Below are 24,139 nucleotides of genomic sequence, written 5' to 3'. Positions count from 1 at the left end.
CTGCCTTATACAGGGGTCCATGGGTGGCTCACAATAAATAATAAAAACAATTAAAATAATAAAACACGCCAACTTGGAACATCCTAAATAAAACAGTAACAAAATATGACAATAAAGCATCTCCTACCCCACACCCCCAGACCAGCAGCTGTAGAGGGGCTTCCAAGGATGCTAGCCAAATGCTTGGTTTAAGAGAAAAGTTTGCATATTGGGAAATCAGGAATTTTACAGAATCCACGTGAACTCTTAGTCACCATCTAAATTTGAAACAGAATTTAATCTTGATTTTCATGTATGTATTAACATGTTGGAAGCCACCCTGAGCCTGAGAGGAGAAGGCCGGCATTGAAATAAAATTAAATGAATAAATAATGAATGACCCTTTGCAGACTCACAGTGATGTACACGATTTACCAGCAACTTTTGTCTATGAAAATTCACTGGGAAAGAAGATTATCTGTGAAGGAATGAAACTATTGGTATGGCAAGGAAGACAGATGTCCTTAAGAGGCATCTTCCATAATTTGTTTCTCCAGATACAACAGCTTGGTAAGAACTGGTATATTTGATTCCTCAGACTCAGCACAGCTGGGCACAGGTGTGAGGGAGCCCAGCTTTGCTCTGTCCCATTTCCATTGTTCAATGTTCTTATTGCCATTCACTCCCAGGAAGCCTCGATTATCTTACCTGGCCGAATCGCTGAAACGGGCAATATTCGGTGACCAATGAATTTCCCTCCTTCTTCATAGACTCCTATCCTCAGGCACGCCAGGGAAGGCAGAACCACCTAAAATAAAGGCAGACCTCTGATTGATAGTAGAAATAAGACGTGCACGTGATCTAAATGAAACATTTCTAAGCAGGTCTGTTTTCTTTTTGTCTCTTGCTGTTGCTTGACGGTGGCTCTGTTCTGACAGCGTTGTGATCCCCACTGTGGCAGGGATGCCCAGGGGCGTATCCAGTGGTGGGATCCAAAAATTTTAATAACAGGTTCAGATGGTGGTGGGATTCAAACAGTGGCGCTGCCGCACACACGCACCTCCAGTCCCTATTGGGCAGGGAGGTTGCTTTAGTAACCTTCTCGGGCACCTCAGAAAAAAATTAGTAACCACTTCTAGAGAAGTGGTGAGAACTGGTTGGATCCCACCTCTGGGCGTACCTGCCAAAAGGACATGGGGAGGTCAACTGGACCAGGCGCCAATTCAAGAGCATCACGCAAGTGCAAAATCTCCCCCACACCCCTCCCACGGAAAGGTGCCCCCGCCCGGACTGGGAGCCAGTCATGGGCCCACTAGGCGCCCCTCGGCCCGGTCCCACCAGGATGCCTGGGACCACTACCACTCTCCCCATTGGCTAAAATAAGTGGGGCATGGGGGCAGGTGCGAAGGGGGCTTGCCCAGGTGCCGTTTATTGCCGGTACGCCCCTGGAGATGCCCAAGTCCTTCTGGCAAACACTTGACCAGATACATGTCAGAGACTTTACAATTCACTAGCACAGAATTGGGGAGGGGGTATAGGCAGCCATGAATTTGGGATTCTAATGTCCATTATAAGACTTTCATGCCAAAGGCTTTTTGCTATGACACGCTGTAGGAAGCCACAGTTGAGACCTTACGATAAGATACGCATGAAATATATGAATTCTATTTTCTTGCAATGTTCTCAGTGGCAAGAGTGTTACAAGATACCCAACCTCCTGAACAACTCTGATGTGCTCTTTTGTGAAACTGTTGTAAATTTTATACTGGAAATTAGTAATTTTAACTGTATTTCTTAAATTTGTTTTGCTTTAAAATATTGTCCTGTTTTGTATGCCAATAAAGGCTTGTGTGTGAAAGAGAGAGACCTTTTGGAGACCTTTAAGACACAGCGTATATAAGACAGGATGGTCTGGACGATTTTAGTGTTCTATTCATTTAACGAAAGTTGCAACAAATATTGCCTTTCACATTTGCAAGTCAAATGCTTGTTGACATTCGCAGCTACTCTAGTGAGTGAATTGAGACATTTAGATTAGGTGGGCTGAACCGAAGGCACGCTACACGTTCTCGTTCTTTCTGAAACCCCACTTTAATGATCAAAACTCACCTGTGACAGGTCTGTGCTTTTATCTTTGACAACAAAAATACTAGCTCCGTTTCTCTTCATTCGGAGAACAGTCACCTTTGCCTTCTCCACGTGCACTGTCTGTGCAGTTAATTCAGGGTGAAGGAAAGGAGCTGGTGGAGCACTTTGGCGAACAAAGAGAGGCAATATCTGAGCCAACTTTCACATCAGCTGGTTAGTTTCAGACAAGCCACCTTCTTTCACATTCAGCACAATTCAACTGGCAAATGAGGTAAGTTGGAGACAAATATTGTCCCCAGCCCAACATTTGCACCAACACCCAAGTATTGCCCATTCCAAATCCACTCCGCTGCAACATCTGCCACCCTGCTACTTAAGAAAATACGTATCTTTTGGCTTTGGACGGCTTTCCATGCGCCTGATTTATCTCAAAAAGCAACAGTCTAGACTTGATGCATGAAGCCTTGTGCTTACCTTTGCTTAAGGACCATTAAATTCAAAGCATCCCAGCAAGACAATTAGGAAAACTCTTCACCCCACCCCTGCGCTGGTGTTTCCCAAGTCCACATGGACTTGTGAATTGCAAGTAGGGGAGGAAGAGACTAGAATGCTCAGCTCCATCCACATGGACTTGAGAAGCCACTTCAGGGAGAACTGGTGAAGTTTGGGTTCAGGTTTTAAAAACCTGAAAAAATCACTAAAAAGACAAATGAATTTAATGGTTATTGGCTCTGTATTGTCGAAGGCTTTCACGGCCGGAGTCACTGGGGTGTTGTGGGTTCTGAAGATGCCAGCCACAGATGAAGGCGAAACGTCAGGAGAAAATGCTACTGGAACACGGTCATACAGCCCAGAAACCACACAGCATCCCCGGTATTGGCTTTATTTGACTTCATGGAAAACTTTTTAAAAAACGGAACCCGAAATTTAACAAATTTTAAAAAATCACGCCCACCCTTACTTTAGACAAACTGAAATGGAAATTCACCTTATGAAGGATTCTTTGTTGCCATATTTGCAGTTTGGAGACAATGCAGGGTATATGCTTTGCTTTTATGAAAAATGTCACCCTTTCACAGATTGAGACAGATGCTGCCAAGATGGGCAAAATGGTTTGCCCATTCTGAGTGAGGGCACTGTTTCTTGAACTGTTAAATGTTTTTGTACTATGGCCAGATCTAGTGGGATATGTGGTATTGCCGTGACACCGATTCAACACAAGAAGGGTAACAAGCAAGACATAAGAACATAAGAACATAAGAACAAGCCAGCTGGATCAGACCAGAGTCCATCTAGTCCAGCTCTCTGCTACTCGCAGTGGCCCACCAAAACCTGTACTCTGAGCTGGTTTTGTGACATTATGTAGCCAAATCTGATCAGCTTTGCAGTCCTGTCACAAAGTCACTTCAGAAAGAAGACATGAAGCATTAGCTTTGAAAGACTGTGATTTAGAAACAAGGTACAGGAGTAATGTACTGTTGAAGGCTTTCATGGCCGGATTCAACTGGTTGTTGTGGGTTTTCCGGGCTGTGTGGCCGTGGTCTGGTAGATCTTGATCCTAATATTTTGCCTGCATCTGTGGCTGGCATCTTCAGAGGTGTATGACAGAGAGAAAACACACTTCTCTCTGTGATACACCTCTGAAGACGCTGTTTGGTGATGCAGGCTTAAACGCTAGGAACAAGATCTACCAGACATCGCCACATCGCCAACACAATTCTGTCTTGGCCACACAGCCTGAAAACGAACCAGCACAGGAGGACTTAATAAGCTTCAGAAAGATGTAAAATCTAGGTTCTTTTAATTCGTTTAAAGGATACTACTAAAAAAGATGCTTGAAAATGATTTCACCAATTATCAGTATTGATACGTTTGAGTAAAAAAAAATTAGGTCTATATTATATCATTAATTGCTGTAAATTTTAGCTCTTTATTTAAAAAAAATTAAAATGTATTCTGATTATTTATTTTAAAATTTTAAAATGCATTTCAAGTATTAAGATATAAATCCTAGTAGAAAATCCATCATATAGTTTCTGAAATCCGTCTAAGGGGCATTCTTTTCAATTGAAGGATTTCCCTCCTTTTAAAAGCATGCACGTTTATTACCCAGAGAAGCCATTCCTAGAGGCATCATGAACATCTAGCCCAGATTTTAAAAAATAACAATAAACTGCTTAAATAATATTACATGATTAATATACTTCCGACAGAATCAATTTTTCTATTTGCTTTCTGTTTCACACAGTTCCTTTTGTCATTTATCTAGCAAAAATCTGTTATTATTACAGAACTATTCCATCTACAATTAACCCCAGCACACAAAATAATTCAGGCATCAATCACACTTCTTAAACTATTATTTAACCAGCTTTTCATTGTTCAAGCACAAGTACAGAAAATTATTACAACAAAAAGTAAATAAAGATCATCTGTTTAAAATAAACACATATGTAGCTGACTTCCAACAGTGGCGCAGGAGGTTAAGAGCTCATGTATCTAATCTGGAGGAACCGGGTTTGATTCCCAGCTCTGCTGCCTGAGCTGTGGAGGCTTATCTGGGGAATTCAGATTAGCCTGTACACTCACACACACGCCAGCTGGGTGACCTTGGGATAGTCACAGCTTCTCGGAGCTCTCTCTACGCCCCTACCCACCTCACAGGGTGTTTGTTGTGAGGGGGGAAGGGCAAGGAGATTGTAAGCCCCTTTGAGTCTCCTGCAGGAGAGAAAGGGGGGATATAAATCCAAACTCTTCTTCTTCTTCCTACTAACAGGAAAAGCCCACTGCAGGGAGAGGGGGGATGCAATGAGCTCTGGCAATCATTCTCCCACCTCGCAATGGTCTCAACTGCTGGTGTCCTCCTGCCCCCCTCCCATAACACTTACCTTTGCAGAGGCCTGTGTAGGTGCAGTATTGAGGTAAGTGTCAGAGGATGTGGCTGCTGGCTGGTAGGATGGCAGGAAGTTCCATTAAGTATTGGGGGGCTGGCTGTTTTGGGGGTGGGCTTGTTATGGAGGGCAGGGGAGGTTGCTATGAAAAGGGCAGAGGCATACCGCCCAGGGGGACGTACGGGGTCAAATGTCCCCGGGCTGCGGCCATTTAGTCATGTGGGGGGCTGGAAAATGGCCCCCACACCCCTCCTCCTTCCCCCTGGGTCCATACACTGACTTCAAGTCCTGGTGCAAAAATGGTTGTTTGGTCATGGTAGGGGAGGGCAGCCGCCCATATGGGGGGAGGGGAGTGGAACTCAAATGTTGCACCGGGCTACATTTTCCCTAGATACGCCTCTGGGAAAAGGTATGGGCGAAGAGGCAGCAGGTGTGTGTTTTTCATCCAAATCCAGAGGGGTGAACCAGCTCCTCAGACTGGTGTGGGGCTGTGCCGGCATGTTTGCCCCCCCCCCCGCTGGCATAAGTGGCACGTACGCCAGTGGGGAAGGCAAACCCAGAGGCAGGTGCCGTGGAGCTCCAAGGGCATGAACCGGAAGAGTCTGCTGCCTGCGGAACTGCACCGACCTAAAGGAGTGGAAGAGGACAGAGGAGTAGAACAGAGGACAGGTGGGCTGTGTTTCGTGGAGGGGAGAGAAGGTGACCTGGCTTTCGTAATGAGCAGCATGTAGCTTCTGCTGGACACCAACAAAACAAGAACCAGAACTGACCTTCTTAAAGACGACAACCTCGTCTTCCCACACTGGATTCACAGCATTGCCTTGAGAGGTCTTGGTCTTGAGAGCTTTCCGCCTTGTGTCCACGGGCAGACCAAACATGTCCATTTCTACGTAAGTCCCAACTTTTTTATCCGAAAGAAACTGTCCAGAAATTATCTGAAAAACCCAAGATTTGGGCAGTGGGATCAACACTGACAGGTCGATAACGTTTCAGTTGTGAACATAGTTCATACAATCCTATTGTGCAAGTGTGTGACTCCAGGATAGTCGTTCGGTTGCACATGGTTCCTTCAAGTGGAAAGAGTCAGTACTAACTTCCCATTTAGATGGGCACATGGCTGCTGCAATTAGCATAATTGTTGTGATTCCTCTTGAAACGCTGCAATTCTTCAAATCCCAGCAGCCCTATTTTCCCCTTCACCCTCAACAGAGGTGCCAAGTTGCAGAACGGACATCGTTGCACAGTGCCACCATAGTCATGCTGGTGACCCCCTGCCTTCATGAAGAAATTATGTAGGGCTGGTAGCTTTAGGAGCCAGACCAGGTTGCAATGAACTAAGTAACCTACATAAATCTGATGCCCCTTCTGCCCATGCGGACTAATGCACTTTCAATCCACTTCTTGAAGTCTGGTGCTGTGGTGGTTTCTAGTTGTATGTTGCTGAGTTTGTGGCTGGCATCTTCAGAGGATCACTGTCGGATCCTCTGAAGATGCCAGCCACAGATGCAGGCGAAACGTCAGGAGAGAATGTTGCTAGAACGACGCACACAGCCCGAAACCGACACAGCACCCGCGATTCCGCCGAAAGCCTTCGACAACACACTTCACAATTGTTTGCAAGTGGATTTTGCTATTCCGCACAATAAAATCCAGCTGCAAAGTGCATTGAAAGTGACATGCAGAGCCACGTGACATGGTTTAACAATGACCCAATTAAAATCCTCTTTTGATTCACATTGAATACTCAATGTTGTTATTGGCTCTGTACATATTCATTCTGATACATCAATCATCTCCTAATTTATCCCAGTAAAGGGGGAGTGATAGAATGGTTTATTATTTTGTTCCTGTCATTTTTAAAGATGCTGTTAATTTGGGCAGAGTTTCTAAATTATTTATCTACTTTAATTTCTTTTTTTTTAAAGAAAAATAAATGCAGAAACATTGATATGGTCCAATCTAATTCCTTCTGAACTAGCTTACAGGCAGAAAAATTCAATATGCACACACTAGACAACAAACAGACTATCATGCGCGTGTCAAAATCCAGAAATGGGGTTTTTAAATGTATATTAGAACAGTGCTGAATACCAGTACAATATTGATATTAAAAATACTGATATCAAAATAAATAAACCATATTTTGGCTTGCTGTACACCAACAGTTTTCTCAGCTGCATATGCCAGAACACAAGCTACACAGGATAGTAAGAAACAGAAAAGGTGAAGATTCTGATTGCTTCTAAAGGCATGTCTATAAAAAGTTTCATATTAGTTGGGAATTGAACATATAAAAGGATTGGGAGCCAGAGAATTCATGGCCTGGAAGTTGGGACATCCTTACTATTCCTCCTGATCTACCCCACAGCTAGAGCCATATGAAATGTTGACTCAGGCTAAGAATGGACCACAGTGAAGACACTTTCACTCTGGGCCGTCTCTAGGGCATAAACAGGGAGCAATTCTTTGCTATGGGCAGGGGCGTAACGAGGCAGCCCTGGGCAAACTGTAGCCCTGGGCAAAACCTGAGTTGGATGCCCCCACCCCATGGGCGGCCACTCCATCACGACCAAATTTTTTTTGCACCAGGACATTGGTGCCTGCAGGGGGTGCACTTTTAGACATATCAGCACCAAAGTTTCAGCAAATCATCAGGAGACTGTCCTTATGCTACTCCCCAAGTTTGGTGAGGTTTGGTTCAAGGAGTCCAAAGTTATGGACTCCTCAGGGTGTTCATCCCCATTGTTTCCAATGGGAGCTAATAGGAGATGGGGGCTACAGTTTTGAGGGTCCATAACTTTGGCCCCCCTGAACCAAACTGCACCAAACCTGGGAGTATCATCAGGGCAGTCTCTGGATGAGACCCTGAAAGTTTTGAGACTGTGCTTTTAGAAATGTGCCCCTCCCAGCCTGCAACCCCCATTGACAGCAATACAGAAAACTCAATGCAGAACAAAGATTCTTGGGCAAATGTTCCTGAAGGGGGCACATTTTTGATGTATCAGCACCAAAATGTCAGGGTATCATCTGGAAACTGTCCTGATGGGACCCCCCCCCCCAAGTTTGGTGCAGTTTGGTTTAGGGGTCCAAAGTTGCGGACCCTCAAATGGGGTACCCCATCCCACATTCTTTGCTAAGGAGATGGGGCTACCCTTTAGGTCCATAACTTTGGACCCCCTGAACCAAACTGCACGAAACATTGGGGGTGCCATCATGACAGTCTCCAGATGATAACCTGGAAATTGGTGCTGATACGCCAAGAATGCCCTCCCTGCAAGAACATCCCAAATTTGCCCAAGAATCTTTGTTCTGCATTGAGTTTTCTGCATTGCTGTCAATGGGGTTATTGGGGCACATTTCTAAAGGCACAGTCTAAAACCTTCAGGGTCTCATCAGGAGACTGCCCTAATGATACCCCCCAGGTTTGGTGTAGTTTGGTTCAGGGGGGCCAAAGTTATGGACCCTCAAAACTGTAGCCCCCATCTCCTATTAGCTCCCATTGGAAACAATGGGGAGATAGGGCACCACCTTTGAGTCCATAACTTTGGACCCTGAACCAAACCCACCAAACTTGGGAGCAGCATAAGGACAGTCTCTCTTTATGGCATGCTGAAATTCTTGGTGCCGCTAGCCTAAAAACTGCGCCCCCTGCAGGCCAAAAATGGAAAACCACTAAAATACCCAAAAACGAACCCAGCATTTTGATGCCCCCCACAAGGTGATGCCCTGGGCAGCTGCCCACCTTGCCCAATGGGCATTATGCCAGTGGCTATGGGTCTATTTTTATTCTCCCTGGTGGGCTGGTTGTGGGCTTTGCTTGTTCACCATGTTGGTTGCTGGTTCGTGGGCCAGGAAACAACATTCTGCTTGGCCACCAGCTTGAAAAAGATTGGGTTTTTTACCCACTTGACCAACAACAATTCCTCTCTGGGCTTGCAGCACTGCAACTCACTTGCACTTTACAATCACAGTGGCGCTGGGGCTTTAGGAAGGGACTTAGCTTTGTGGGTGTTACCCTTTGGAAATAGGATTCTGGGGCACCCACAGGTATGACAGCCAGTGATGGTAGAACCTGACATCAGGACACTCAGCCAGAGGTGTATCTAGGGAAAATGGAACCTGGGGTAAAATCTGAATCCCCCACACCGGCACTCAGGTCTATCACCCAGAGTCAGCAAGACGCTCAGGTCTACTGCCAAGAGTCAGTAAGCACGGCCTGGAGCTAGTCCCCCCCCCCCCAACATGATAAGATGGCATGCACCCAGAGACATGTGATATTTATGTCCCTCTGGCAGATACGCCACTGCACTCAGCTCTCTCCTCCTTTGCTCCCAAGAAAAGTACATTGGGGGATTGGGTGTCCACTGGTATAATTGTGCTAGCATATTGGATGTGTTTTGGTTCAGGAGGCTGCAGATTGTTTTCCCTTCCAACCTGATCTGCTCCTTTTTTTTCACTGTGCGGATAACTGCTGCTTTCCCCTTAAATAAATATGGAAGCATGATTGTCGCCTGGTCATGGATTTCCAGTATTTCAAAGGGACACGAGCTTCAATTTCCACCCCGGGTGGTATAGAAGTCGACTAAATAGATAGATTAGATTGGATAGATTGGATGGATTGGATGGATTGGATGGATTGGATGGATTGGATGGATTGGATGGATGGATGGATGGATGGATGGATGGATGGATGGATGGATGGATGGATGGATGGATGGATGGATGGATGGATGGATGGATGGATGGATGGATGGATGGATGGATGGATGGAATGTGTAGCCTTTGCAGTGGACAGTGCATTTCATACTTAACAATCTGTACCCGAAGCACAAAACTTGCCATCAAAATTCACTTTGACCTTTCACGTTCAGAGCAATTAGGCTGCAAAAAATTCTCAATACGTAACACCGTACATACCTTCACAGACAAAGTGTTTGCTACTATTCCATCTACAATGCCTTCAGCAAACGGGTCAAATTGCTTGTCTGGCCGTCGCATGAACTCTGGTTTTAGCCTGTAGCCACTTTTGCCGTTATATTCATACATTCCCATATTTATTTGCATAGACAAATCTAGGCAATAAAAACAAGAAAACATGCACTTCACCATGTGTGTGAGTGTTAACAGTACAAACACTGATCTTCCACTGGAACTGAACTCACTGCACCCAGGTAGAGTCAGGCTCAAGGCAGAGTTTAGGAAGTCCTGGCTAATGAGGGTGGAATCCTGCAAGGGCTCAATCCTCCTCAGATGTGGAAGCCTCCATCTTGCAGAGCCTTCTGCATAGCGAGCAGCAATGCAAGCACTTCTCCTTTTACTCTGCAGCTGCAGCCTCTGTCTTTGCCTCCTCTGAGAGCTGGCTCATTACTTGGCTCTTCTGAGATTCCTGATGGCTCTCCCAGCTGCAAAGCATCAGGCTCTGCCTTAGCTTGCAAGGAAGGGTTTGGAGCTGGCTCTTCTGCCTGAATTTCCTCACGAGGCGTCAGCTCTGAATGCACAGTGTCTTCAGGCTCTACATCAGGGTCCTCAGTGCCCAGGTCAGCACCCAGGGGCTGGCTCATGACACATGATCATGCTTGAAATTATAGTAGGAATCCAGTTCAACAAAACAAAACCAGATAGCCAAGTGATTTGCCACTGTGCATGCCCACAACACTAATTGTATTTCCTTAATCAAATACTTTGTCATTCGTTACCTTCCCCCAAATTAGTATCAGCACAGAGCCTGCATTAGAATTTATGCCTCTTTAACAGAGCAGCCACAGTTCAGTAAGTTTACTAAACGACAGCCAAAATCCAACAATGAAATAAGTGCCTGACTATAAAAATGCAGCCTTTCAAAACCATTAAAATATATGATACTGAATATTTGTTTAATTTGTGGTCTAAAGTCAGAAACAGAAGTTGCTCATTAAAAGAAACTATTCGCTTTACCAGAAACATGCATGCGATATTTACATTTTCACTTGACAAATTGTTATTGTTTCACTATATTTCTCTGGAAATAAAACAAATGTGTGTGGGGTGGGGGGATGCTTACCAACAGTTTGGAAGTTCAGGGCAACCATCTGACAGCCGGCATTCCAAAAGAGCTGCGGCATGTAATTTGAAGAATCCACGCGTGTCCCTTTTGGATAAATTCGACTGAGTTGCATTTTGTTATATCTATATTCTGAGGTTAAGGGTAAAGTAGCACTGGCAGAAGGACATGCCCGAAAGGTTTAAACACAGAGATTGTTGATACATAACACCCAGCTCGACCACGTCTGCAAATACATGGTAAATTCTCATTAAACAGTGGGAAGAAGGAGAAGAAGAAGAAGAAGAAGAAGGGAAGAAGGAGAAGGAGAAGGAGAAGGAGAAGGAGGAGAAGGAGGAGAAGGAGAAGGAGAAGAAGAAGAAGGAGAAGAAGGAGAAGAAGAAGAAGAAGAAGAAGAAGAAGAAGAAGAAGAAGAAGAAGAAGAAGAAGAAGAAGAAGAAGAAGAAGAAGAGGAGGAGGAGGAGGAGAAGAAGAGGAGGAGGAGGAGAAGAAGAAGAGGAGGAGGAGGAGGAGTAGTTTGGATTTACACCCCACCTTTCTCTCCTGTTAAGGAGACTCAAGGTGGTTTACAAGCTCCTTTCCCTTCCTCTCCCCACAACAGACACTTTGTGAGGAGCTGAGAGAGTTCCGAAGAACTGTGACTAGCCCAGGATCACCCAGCAGGAATGTAGTACGGAAACACATCTGGTGCACCAGATAAGCCTCTGCCACTCAGGTGGAGGAGTGGGGAAATCAGACCTGGTTCTCCAGATTAGTATCCACCTGCTCTTAAGTGCTACACCCCACTGGCTCTCAGAGAGAATCAAGCCACCAAGCTCGATGCAGGTCTCTGAACAGCAGAGGTGGCTTTAGGGAAACATACGCCTGAGGAGGAATGAATCAACTTCTCCCATAGCCTTAATGACCATGATACAATCAAGATGCAGAGCTACTGAAACGTATGGCACAGTTTCCTCAACAACCATCACAGGACTCAGACAAAGATTCCCTCCGTCCCTTCCCTTCACACAATTTTGAACTCCAGTTCCCTTAAGTATATCACAGACAAGATGCCTGATGAGAATGGATATGTTGAACTATCCCCTCCGCCCCAACATGGCCACTTACCTGGCTACCCATAATCCTGTACTCCTAATATCCTCACTAGGGCCCCTTCCGCACATGCAGAATAATGCGCATCCAATCCACTTTCACAATTGTTTGCAAGTGGATTTTTGCTGTAAGTTTATAGAGTCGTCTTAGCACAATAATGAGACAGAGGCATTTGCTTACTGAAAAATGGTTTCAGTTACAAAAAAGGGAAGGGTAACTTGGAAAAACAAAACAGGAAACGTCTATCTGATTAGCTAGCTCCTTCATCGAGCTTGTTGGTTGACTAGTACATGGCTAACAAAAAAACTACTACTGACCACGTGCAGAGTGTAACAAAGAATATATATCTAATGCCTACGTGTGGGACTGCATGTAGTTCATGCCGGCTCTGCTTGACCAATAGGTATCAATTAACTGGCCACTGACTTCTTACCTCACTAACTAATTAGCATGCAACAATTAACTCCTTCATTGCTGGATTGTGTGACTGGCACTTTCCAAATCCCAGCAATTTTGCTATTCCGCACAGTAAAATCCAGCTGCAAATGAATTGAAAAGTGTATTGTCAAAGGCTTTCACGGTAGAATATTGTATTCGGGCTGTGGCTGTTCTAGAGGATCTGAAGATGCCAGCCACAGATGCAGGCGAAACGTCAGGAGAGAATGCTACTAGAACACGGCCACACAGCCCGGAAACCACACGGCACCCCAATTGAAAAGTGGATTGAAAGTGCATTATTCTGCTTTTGCGGGAGGGGCCTAGCTGGAATTGGCTTTTCTACATGGGTGATTATACAAACACAGTTACTGAAATCTTCACACTCATGAGTAAGATAAAAAAAATCACATTATTTACTTAAATGTTTGCATTAACTCAGGTCCTAAACTGGCACTGCACAACTTGTTCGCCAACCCTCTTAACAGAAACCCCCAGTAACTATCTGTCTCAATGACGACCGAGATATTATTTTCCCCCTTAATTTCAAAGATACTCGACAAACTCGACAGGGGATTTTGTGAGCTGCTCGAGCGCTTTGGTTTCCACAAAGGAAGACATTTCAAAACTCTTGTTCCGTTCTGAAATTTAAGAGAAAAAGAAGTTTTAACCATTTTTTATAAAGACTACGATATCCACATCGATACAATTATTTATTTAACCAATAAAAAAGTTATAGTTCCTTTCCTGCCCTAAACATTCAAGGTGGTTTTCAATGTGCTAAAACACTGATATAAAGTCACACTCAATTATAGCAGGGTCATGCTATGATTACCAAGACATATCTCACTTGGAACCGAGTTCTATGTAAAGGGATGAAAGGAAGAAGAGTTGGTTTTTATACCCCCCTTTCTCTCCTGCAAGGAGCCTCAAAGAGGTCTAGAATAACCTTTCTGTTCTTCTCCCAACGGACACCTCGTCAGGTAGGTAGGGCTGAGACAATTCAAAGAGAAGTGTGGCTAGCCCAAGGTCACCCAGCAGGCTTCTTGGGGATATGCAGGGGAAACAAACCCAGTTCTCCAGATAAAAGTCGGCTGCTCCTTTGAAGGGATGGGGAAAACAAACCTGATTCACCAGCTTAGTGTCCACTGCTCTTAACCATTACACTACCCTGGCTCTTTGAGTCTTGAAACTGTATATCCTGAGATTTTGTTGGCCTCTAAGGTGCTAGTGGACTTGAATCAGTGGTGGGATGCAAACATTTTAGTAACAGGTTCCCTCGCCAGCCCCCCCTCAGCAAAGGGGGCAGAGGCGTACCTAGGCAAACCTGACCCCTGGGCAAAACCTGAGTTGGATGCCCCCCCCATGGGCAGCCACCCCGCCACGACCCCCCAAATTATTTTGCACCAGGTCATTTCTAAATCATCATCACATTATAGAAAATGCCCCAACTCACAAATCTGAACACAGCAATGGTGAAACACACAGGTTCTTTGATAGAGACTGGAGAGATAAAAGGTACGAAAGGCTGAGAATCGATGAATTGCAGTACCTGAAAGGGATTAACCCAGTTCAGGGAGTTACATTATTAGTTGCAATTGCTATATTGAACCTTCACGTTCAAAGGCAGTATGCCTCTCGGGGAGGTGAGGGCGGGGAGATGGAAAAGCGGACCCAATTAGTAACCCCTTCTCAGCACACACAAATAATTAGTAACCCACTGTCGGGAACTGGTGAGAACCTGCTGGATCCCACCTCTGACTTGAATCTAACTGTTCCATTCTACTGCAGACCAACACGGTTACCATCTGAAACAGTATGTATAGTGTAAACTATCCCTTGCAGACACCTGCCTCATCTCCACTGAAAGAGGCACCCAGAGAAGAGTTCTGATTACATTCTTGGTGGGTGGAGAGAATTATAAGGAGAAAAAAAAATCAGGGTCTCCAAATACCATGAGGTTCTAGTCTGTTTAGGGCTTTAGAAATCCAGTTGTTTTCAATTACGCCTTCAGAGAAACTGGAACCCAGGAAAGATCTTTGAGCAGGGGAAAGGAATCTTCACTGTAATCAGTCCCCAGTAACAACCTAGCCACTCTTCAGGAGCAACAGGAGCTGTCAAAGGTTGTTTGGAGGCACCCTTTTATTATGTAACTAAAAAGCCTAGATTATGGTGGCAATACACTGAGGCACACTTGGAAAGGAAGGAAGCTATCAGCAGAGTTTAAAGGGGAGTCACTCTGGTAAGGTGAGAAGATCTATAGTCTTCTTGCACTCACTGCAACCTTGTACCACTCTTGGAAAAGAATACTCCATAGGAAGGCTGTTACTTTAGCAGTTGCAAGGTTACACAAGTTACACAAGTCTATGCTACACAAGACTATAAGACTATACAGAACTCTTCAGCTAGAACAAAGTTGAACACACAGAGAACTTAACTCAGACTCTTATCTCTATCACAACTTAGCATAGCATACACAATACATACATCAGGGATACTTTTCCCCGCCCAGACAGCAGCCTCTCATTGGTCTAGAGTTACAGTTGAATTCACCAATCATGTTAAAGGTCAATCTTTGCTACTTTTGCCCCTAGACTGACTGTCTCCATCTTCTGGGTTTTGCAAACTTCTGCTAACTTGAAATGACCCTTTAGTCAACCTTTACTCTTTTTTGTATATATCATGACAGAAGCTAGATAGGTGACAATAGAATGACTGTGCTGTGGTACTTCTCACAAAACAAGACACTGAAAAGACTACAGTGTAGAACACAATTTTGAGAACAGTTGTTTGGTCTGTTTCAGAGTAGCATTGTCCCCGTACCACCCTAAACTTTTTCTGTTACAGTCCTTATTCCAGCAAATAGTGTGATCAAAAGTGGATGCTTTTTAATTGTTTGCCCCAGATTTTAATTGCCCACCCCTGTCTTTTTTCCTCCACTTTTTTTGTTGAGTATAAAAATTCAGACAGAATGCTTCCCAGGTAGTTCTAACTTAACATGAAGGGAGGGATACCTTTATATGCCTTTATGAAGGGATCGTAAATCTGAAAAAGTATGCTTACAGAGAAATGACCCACAGCAGCTGGTCAATCATTCATTCTGCAAGTTTTTAAGGAACACAGCAACATCCTTTGTACCACCTAAAAGTTTTCGCCTGGTGGCAGACTCCTCTATATCGGATGGTTTCTTTGCTGCCTTTCCTTACTTATGAATGGAGACGAGAGTAGACATCGGCTGCCTATCAGCAGCAACAGACCGAATATTTCTGAAGAAAGATCCACTTTATGGGCTGGCCATTGGAAATGGCCAATTTGTGGTGCTTTCGACAACTGCCATGCATATGGCTGGTCATCATGCGATGGTGATATTTCACGTGTACAGAGTTTTCATGCTTGTATCAGCTGTTGGCATGAATAAGCATTGCCAGCATGAAAACTCTGGGCCAGAACATAACACACCAGCCAGGAGTTATGGTAATAGCAACCAGAGGTGGGATCCAGCAGGTTCTCACAGGTTCCCGAGAGTAGGTTACTAATTATTTGTGTGGGCCGAAAGGGGGTTACTAATGGGTGATTTTGCCACATGATTTTTGCCTTAGTTACGCCCCTCCTCTCAGCAGTAGCGCACAGAACTTGAAGCAGTCTAGCAGGAGGTGCACCAAAGCGCAGTGCGTGGCAGCTCATGCCTCGCATGCATTCGTTTTCCACCCAAGGACCGGCGCAGCGGCTGCGTCCTTGCCACAGCCCCGCCCAGGAATGCCCAGCCACGCCTCTGTTGTGCCCCCTCTACCCAAAGTCCCCATTACGGCTTTAACGCCACAGTTTTGAATCCCACCCCACCATGGGTGGGAAACCCTAAGTTACGCTAAAAATTTTTGGATCCCACCACTGATAGCAACCAACAAACACCAACTGGAATTTCACAGATGTCGACAGAACAGCCCTATATCTTGAGCTTAAGAATTTAAATTTTGAGGTGAGGCTGACCAACTTCAAAAGATATTAATTCCACGTGGGTTTGTTCAGAACATAGCCGCAGGGTTTAATTTCACGTCCATTATTTATGTTTACACCTACTGTGTTCAATGGGAGTGGGGAATGATTCACACATCACCTGATATGCAGACTGCAACAAAGAGTATTTAATTGCCCAAATGACGCATGCCATAACTGAAGTCATCTCTATATTATTTATGACCAAGCGATTTGCTCAGGGAGATACTTGCTCAGGGATCAAGCGTATTATTACAAATTACTTGTCACACACTGCAAGATACTGCAGTAGATGTCGGCATATTTTTCTCACTGGGTTTGGGGTTCACAGAAAATCCCAAAGTGTGTGGAACCCCAAATGCATCATTTGTAAATGCAGAGGAAGACCTGTGCTGACTTAGAAATTCACTTAGGGCACTTTCGCACACGCAGAATAATGCACTCTCAACGCACTATAACCATGGTTTGCGAGTGGATTTTGCTATTTCGCACAGTAAAATCCAGCTGCGAAGTGCACTGAAGGTGCATCATTCTGCACGTGTAGAAGTGCCCTTAGTCCGCCTAACAGAATGTGAGGGGGGAAAAATCAGTGAACTACACAACAGATGCGGTAAAATCTTTGGTGGGAAGCCAATCCGAATAAATCACGAGCCCCGTCTCCATCCCACACCATGCAAAAAAAAAAACAAACCCCTGGGTTTGAACATTTGTACTTCACACTATAGCTTCTAGTAAAGAGGTCAAGACTGCTTTCATCATTGACATTTTTGGCCAGAAATTCCCAGGTGATACAAAACTATGAATATCTTTATCCAGATCTTCGGACTGTGCGATAGAGGTCTAAACCACTGCTGTGGCTGCTATGGTTAAATGAATTAGACTGAACACATTGAAATGAAATCCTGGAACGACAGAAGTAATGGTAAGAGGCAAAGGTGTGATGGATTTTCAGAGCAAAATCCCTCCCCTCGACCTATATAAACCAGGGGCTTATATAACCCAGGGGCATATAAGCCAGGGGCTTAAATTGATCTGCGTTGGCAGCAACCAGTCTGGTGATATAAAGAGTGTCCTTTAGAATCCTTCCACCGATGGTTCTCCACCAATCAGAGTGAAGGATGGGGAGACTCTGGCTGGTAAGGGCTGAGATTGGGGGGAGATTTTAGCAAGGATCAGAAGCATCAGGTTGGTTATTTGGTCTCTGCTGGGTTTGATACGATTCTGCTTGCTCTGCCTTGTGTTCTTAATAAGTTACAAAGCATCCCAATTGTTTGTATATGCTAATAAAGAATAAATTGTTACTGTCACTTTTGCTTGTAACCTTGAATTTAACTTTCTTCATGCCACTCCCAGACTTGGCTATGTGTGCGTGAAACTGGAATCGGTTTTGTTTTACTTACGGGGCAGGTGTTCCCAGCATCAAGGAACTCAAGGAAGTATCTCCCAACAGTTTATCTAGGAGCTTGCAGGACCACTTCTGGTTAAAATGAGGACTCTGCTGGTGGCAGCAGTAGGTATTTAAGGAGCCAAGCGTAGGACAGGTTAAGTTCAGAAAACCTTGAAGCAACTTCAGTTGGGTCAGAGGAGGAGTCGCCTCCTCGTGACACAAACTGGTCATTACCCCAGTTCACCACAAAAGGTCTTTAAGAATATTCTCTCTCCGTTTTCAGTGGGGTTCAGCTGACTCTTGCCAACTCAGTCAAGAGCCTCGGGGGGTTAACTGGACGCAATGTTATTGCTGGAGAAGCAAGTTAATGCAGTTGTAAGAAAAGGCTTTCCTCCAACACACACACACATGTTAGGCACAGGGCTTAGCCCTGCCCTCAGAGCTAAGGCTCTGTCCGGTTACTCACAAATAACCATCCATAAGCTTCTTCAGTGTTCAGAGTTTTATTGTTTCAATTCTGCGCAGAAGAGGGAACTCTCCTATGTTAGCAACAGGGAGGAGGTTCAAAGGGGCTGTTGCTTGTGTAACATAATTTATACCCTCTTACAAACATCCCTCCTTGTCTTCTTGCTCATTGGTTTGAGTCAAGTAAACGTACAGACCTGGTCATCTTATCCCACCTTTTACCACACCTTTCCATCCCATATTTTTAATGTAACTTGAGTCTAAAACACCTCATGTACAAAATTTCTATAACAACTACTGGTTTCTATAGCAATCAAGTCTTCTGCTAATTTCTTATCTCCTTGGTGGGGCCCTATTTCTTTCAACTCAAGGCCAATGTCAGGCTGCTCTGAGTTTCGTTTCTCGGTGCCCTTTAAATTACCTTTCTGTTTATCAGACTTTCAGCAAACTCAATAGTACAGGCCCCATCAGTTTCGTTAGCTAAGATGAGTTTATGTAACGTCCTCCACCCTTTGTGCAGGCTACTATATGTGTATATATATACATGGCTTAAAACACTGTGAACTATATATGTGTACATATATCACACACACACACAAACACACACACACACACTCACTCTTGAGGCCCCCTTGTGGAATGGCCTTCCTGAGGAGGTCAGGACCTCAGGACTTTCTGCAAACTATGTACGACTGAATTATTGAAGAGGGTTTCCTATGCAGACAGCATGGCAGTATTGTACAGAAGACTTCACAAAGTTGCTTGAAAAAAAATCACTGGTGTGTAATGCAATACGACATATCAACACATGACTTCTGGTGGGATCGACAACCCAACCCCTATTTCCTATTTTGTTTATTGAACGACCCGTTTTGTGAATGGCATCGATCTGCTCTGTGTGATCTGTCTTGAGTCCCAGTGAGAAAGGCGGACAGTAAACAGCACAAATAAATAAATACAAAATGCTGAGCGGTGTCCACATCTTTTGGAAACGCAGCGTGCCGTTGAGGCCAAAGAACAAAGCTGTTGTCCAGAAAAGCTCAGTGCGAGTTTGGAATTTTCAACCTCTGTGTTGACAGTGCTCATTTCAAACACAGACAGGCAATTTGAACGCCGCAGTCGACCTTCGGAAAGGCAGCAGCGGAGGGTCACAGTGCTCTTCCGTGCGAAAGCCAAGCAAAACAGAATGGGCTGGCTTGAAGGGGGAGTGCTCACGTGCTCTGCTTTAAGGATCAACAAGGCGCCTGTTTATTTTCTCAAGATGTTGCAAAGTGCATTCCCAGCGAGGCCATTTCAGCAAAAAGCAGCAGGAATCCATGAGTCTGGTCCATTAGGCTCTTTTGGCAATTAATAGAATCGATGTGGGGAAATGGGACTTGTGTTCCTGTTCGTGTTATGAGTGAAAATGAAGGCATTTTGGAAAAAAAAAGAACAACAAAAAAGCCCTAACCCACTACTGTTCCAAGCCAGAGGCCTATCTAAGAAAAATGTAGAGCAGTGCAAAATCTGAGTTTTCCGCCCCCCACCGTGGTATGGGCAGCGCCTCCCCCACCACGACCAACTGGCCATGCTGGCAGGGGCTGATGGGAATTGTAGTCCATAACATCTGGAGTGCCAAAGGTTTGCCATCACTGCCCAAGGTGGTTCACCCCTGTTCTTAGCACACCAGTGTGTTCAAACTCTTGGGGAATAATGTCATCACGCTTAAACCCTTTCTATGACTGATTCCAACACAAGAATTAAAGGTCTCTCCCACTGACATTAGTGCGATTTGAAACTGCTTAATGTCAGCAGGACTGTGCCCTCGATCTTTTTACATTCCCATGGCTGCCAACTTAAGAGAACAGCACAGAGTTATTTTTGGTCCAAATGTCACTGCAGATGAATATGCTTTATAGATTGTTGACAAGAACTTTAAGGTTAGCTGTCAAGGAAGAGAAGAAATTCTACTTCCTTTGGAAGAAATGCACCATTGTACGTAGCGGGTGACCGACCACCTGGTGTGTTAACTGTCTCAGGAGCATCATCGTCTGCCTTCTCCTTTCGACAAATGACACAGAGCTCTCTGCTTCCTTTCAAAAGTGACGTGGCATTTACCCAAAAGTGTGATCAGAAGGCTCTTACTGGTACCTGTCCTTACAGCAATACCCAACAGAGCTTGCGTGTCTTCTTTAGGTACAAACTGGGTCCAGCCATTTTTTTAATCCAATTGTCCTATTTTCCTCTTTAATGCAGTCCCCCCATCCTGTCCGGGTTTTGCCTTCATAAATTTGACAAGCCATGCTGTAGCCTTCCCAGGGACCCCACAAAAACCCATAATAGCAACGTTGGCGGCATCCAACCCTTCGTCTTGATAAGAGTTTTGTAAACGGCATCAGTAGTCAAGCTCAGGTTTTTATTTGCAGCTCCAGTGATACATTTTTTTTCCATTGGAGCTAAAACTAGCTGCTAAATATAAGGGTTAGATTGCTGAAGACATCTAGCAAACATCTATAATGGCACAGGCTTTCCGCAAGCATTTAGGGCAGGGGAGTCCAACTCTGGCACCCCAGATATTCATGGACTACGATTCCCATCAGGCAGTCCCATGCTGGCAGGGACTGATGGGACTCATAGTCCATGGACATCTGGGGCATCAGAGTTGGACACCCCTGATATATGGGGACTATCCTTTATCAGAAGGGCATTTATGCATATGATCTTAAGATAACAAAACAATGAGAATCATCAAGGATTTAACTGTTAATGTAATTATTATACATTACGTTGTATCTGAGATTGGCTCCCAAGTTTTCAGACTAATTTTTTTTAAAAGATCAAATAGGAGGTTTCTAGGGATCCCCCAGCTGAAAACGTACTGCACCCTTTAAAATGTATTTGTAGTTTAAGCTTTTAACAGCCTGAGATGACTGCATCAGGTGCGTAAAATGTAACAGTCAGTGGGCAGGGGTTATTATGCACATTGGTGCATAGAGAAGATAAATATGGAGTATGGAAATCTGACTGAGACTGGAGAGTTTGAATTCTGATCAGAAGCTCCTGCTACAGCCATTAAATATTTAATAAAGAATAGGAAACTGGGGAAAGCATCAAGGTTAGATGGAATTCCAGTAGACCTATTGCAATCAAAATCCAAAATGGTGGGCTGAGATTTTGGCCCCATTAGTCACTATCATAAATAACTCAGGGTATGTCCCCTCATCTGGAAGAAAGCTTTGAGGGTTCAAATTTTTAAGAATAAAGGGGTAGATGAAATCCACAAATTTTGATTACATTACCCTTCTGACCGTCACTGGAAAATTCTAAAGCCTATTCAAGTTTAAAAGTGAAAGAATGGATGGAAGAATCAGAAATCTTGAGGGAGGAACAATACAGGTTTCATCAAAGATGTTCATCATTCTAGCATTGGTTGGTTTTATTTCACTTGATTGAGAAGGACACATCTTCTGTAAATACTCATTTATATGTACCCTTAATGGATTTGCACTTGACCTTTGATAATATTTATACAACTAGGCTACGGCAGAAAGTGAAGTAAACTATGGTTAACGGGGGTTTGTTATAGTTACTATTTAGACTAAATCACAGTACTGAAGTTAAAATTAGGTGCAGTTTGGAAGGCTAGACCACAGAAACCTTTTTGAGATGTTCAACAAGGTTATCTCTTAACCTGCTAGTGGTTTAATGTATACATTAATAATATTGTAAAAGCTGTTTCTGGATCCATTCATAAATCATGCGCCCATTTTGAACCGACAAGATCATTCAATTCTACTTTATGCAGATGATACGACATTATTATCCCATGGATCTGCAGTGTTTGCCAGCTAGTTTTGGCTTCTATTGTATAAATGAAGGATTAATGATAAATGCAGAAAAATCGAAAATAGTTGTTTTTTAAGAGTTTTTTTAAGAGGTTCTTATCCAAATATTAAGATTGAATAAGATTGAATTAGATTTAGATATTTAGAACTGCTATTGTCATGGGATTTATCCTGGAAAGCTCAATTTCAGTTATTTCTCAAAAGATATAATATCTAAATGCTTTATCATTTTCTCTCACACAGTTGGAGGAAGTATTATCTGACAGCCACAAAGCCCTTTTCGGGGAAAATTAACCAAATGATACTTTACAGTACTGGAGTTTGGGTAGAAGTTATTTCAGAGAACATCAATTCCTTTCTGTCAAAAATTTCAAGAAAAAGAACCAGATTGCCTAAGTGTGTATTGGGTATAGCTATTCAGCAAGAATTTGCAATTCCTTCATTGGGAACAGAGTGCTCTGGATTAAAATTGTATTCAATTATAGATCTAGACTCCTCCTTAGACAGTGTCAAAGGCTTTCACGGCTGGATTCAACTGGTTGTGGTGGGTTTTCCGGGCTGCGTGACCATGATCTGGTGGATCTTGTTCCTAACGTCTGTGGCTGGCATCTTCAGAGGTGTATTACAGAGGGAAGTCTGTTATACACTATGTCCAGAGAGAAAGAAATGTTTGGGGTATATATTGTCCATGTCCCAGGGTGGGGAGTATATACCCCAAACATTTCTTTCTCTCTGGACACAGTGTGTAACAGACTTCCCTCTGTGATACACCTCTGAAGATGCCAGCCACAGATGCAGGTGAAACGTTAGGAACAAGATCCACCAGACCATGGCCACACAGCCCGGAAAACCCACTACAACCAGTGAGAAGACTCCTTTCAGAGTAATTTGATGGAGTTAATTGCTCAAAGATTGGAACAGCTCCAGTTCTGCTTTATCATCACCTATGGAGAATGAGAAAATAGCAATGGGATAGGCAAAAAAAGCATTTAGATTTCAGAAGTACAAATCGGCAAGCAAGAAAAATTCGCTTTCTTTGGTGACCCTCCTAGCATACTTAAAATATCTCACTATTCTCAGATATTGTAATTATTTTTTGGTTGTCAGAACAAATGCCATACCATCATCTGAACTAAAAGGCCACTTTGCTGGAGTCTATTTTTCAGAACATTGATGCTTCTGTAACATGGGGAAGATAGGTATTTTTGTCTCAATTAGTCCTTGAAAATATTAAACTAATGTACTCAACCGAAATAAAGAATGACAAGACAACGAAATGTGGTATTGCTGAAAGCTCATGTGCTCACTTTTAGATGTCTCAAATGATTCAAACTTCACAGGCTGTATGTAATTCACCAAGTTGGACATTTCTTCAGTAGCCATGGCCTCACTTCCAGCCGTCCCCTAGAATGAAAAAACTAACATCAAGAGAAGTTTTGACCACAAATTTCTGCAATTCTGGCAGGGCTTTGAAGTTAATCCAAGCTTCAATTAACTTGGACTAATTGAATCCAATTAATTGGATTGAATTAGGGTTCAATCCCTAACCCTAACCCTAACCCTAACCCAACCCTAACCCAAGCAAATCTAACACTAACCCTATGACATCTTTTCAATGGTTCCCTAAATTTCCCCAGTGTTTATGTTTTTCAACTCAAAAGTCAGACTTGTTGAAGCTTCACAGGAGCTAATCTAGAGGAAGAAATCCAACCAATCTAGAGGGAGAAATCCAATCAACCTTCTGTTTTGATTGCAAATATGCTCAAGTTATTTGTGTTATCAATAAACAACTGGGCCATATTTTCGTATTAACATTTATATTCCTCCAAGTATGATTTATAAAATAGGGAATCAAGTCTGAACTTCTTCACATGGGATTCTGGAGAAAGCAGGAGAAACGTTTCCTAGAGCAGATATCATTCTGGTAGGAGACTGTAATGCCAGA

General features: G+C 43.7%; 1 protein-coding gene across 2 annotated transcripts in view; it reads right to left on the bottom strand.

Annotated features, from left to right (window-relative positions):
- The window catches only part of LOC125435056 (1-phosphatidylinositol 4,5-bisphosphate phosphodiesterase beta-1), a 678,436-nt gene that overhangs the window by 127,372 nt on the left and 526,925 nt on the right, over positions 1 to 24,139 (bottom strand). For both annotated transcript variants that reach the window (XM_048501078.1, XM_048501071.1), the window contains 6 exons: positions 23,502 to 23,598; positions 13,082 to 13,166; positions 10,999 to 11,123; positions 9,876 to 10,030; positions 5,729 to 5,893; positions 688 to 787 (listed from right to left, as the gene is read on the bottom strand). In XM_048501078.1, the coding sequence (XP_048357035.1) occupies positions 688 to 787; positions 5,729 to 5,893; positions 9,876 to 10,030; positions 10,999 to 11,123; positions 13,082 to 13,166; positions 23,502 to 23,598 (727 nt within the window). The remainder of the gene's footprint in view (positions 1 to 687; positions 788 to 5,728; positions 5,894 to 9,875; positions 10,031 to 10,998; positions 11,124 to 13,081; positions 13,167 to 23,501; positions 23,599 to 24,139) is intronic.

Source organism: Sphaerodactylus townsendi, linkage group LG01 (genome assembly GCF_021028975.2).
Source record: "Sphaerodactylus townsendi isolate TG3544 linkage group LG01, MPM_Stown_v2.3, whole genome shotgun sequence".
In the NCBI taxonomy this organism is placed as follows: domain Eukaryota; kingdom Metazoa; phylum Chordata; class Lepidosauria; order Squamata; family Sphaerodactylidae; genus Sphaerodactylus; species Sphaerodactylus townsendi.
Note: the sequence above shows the minus strand (reverse complement) of the source record. Positions and strands in the feature narration are given on the sequence as shown.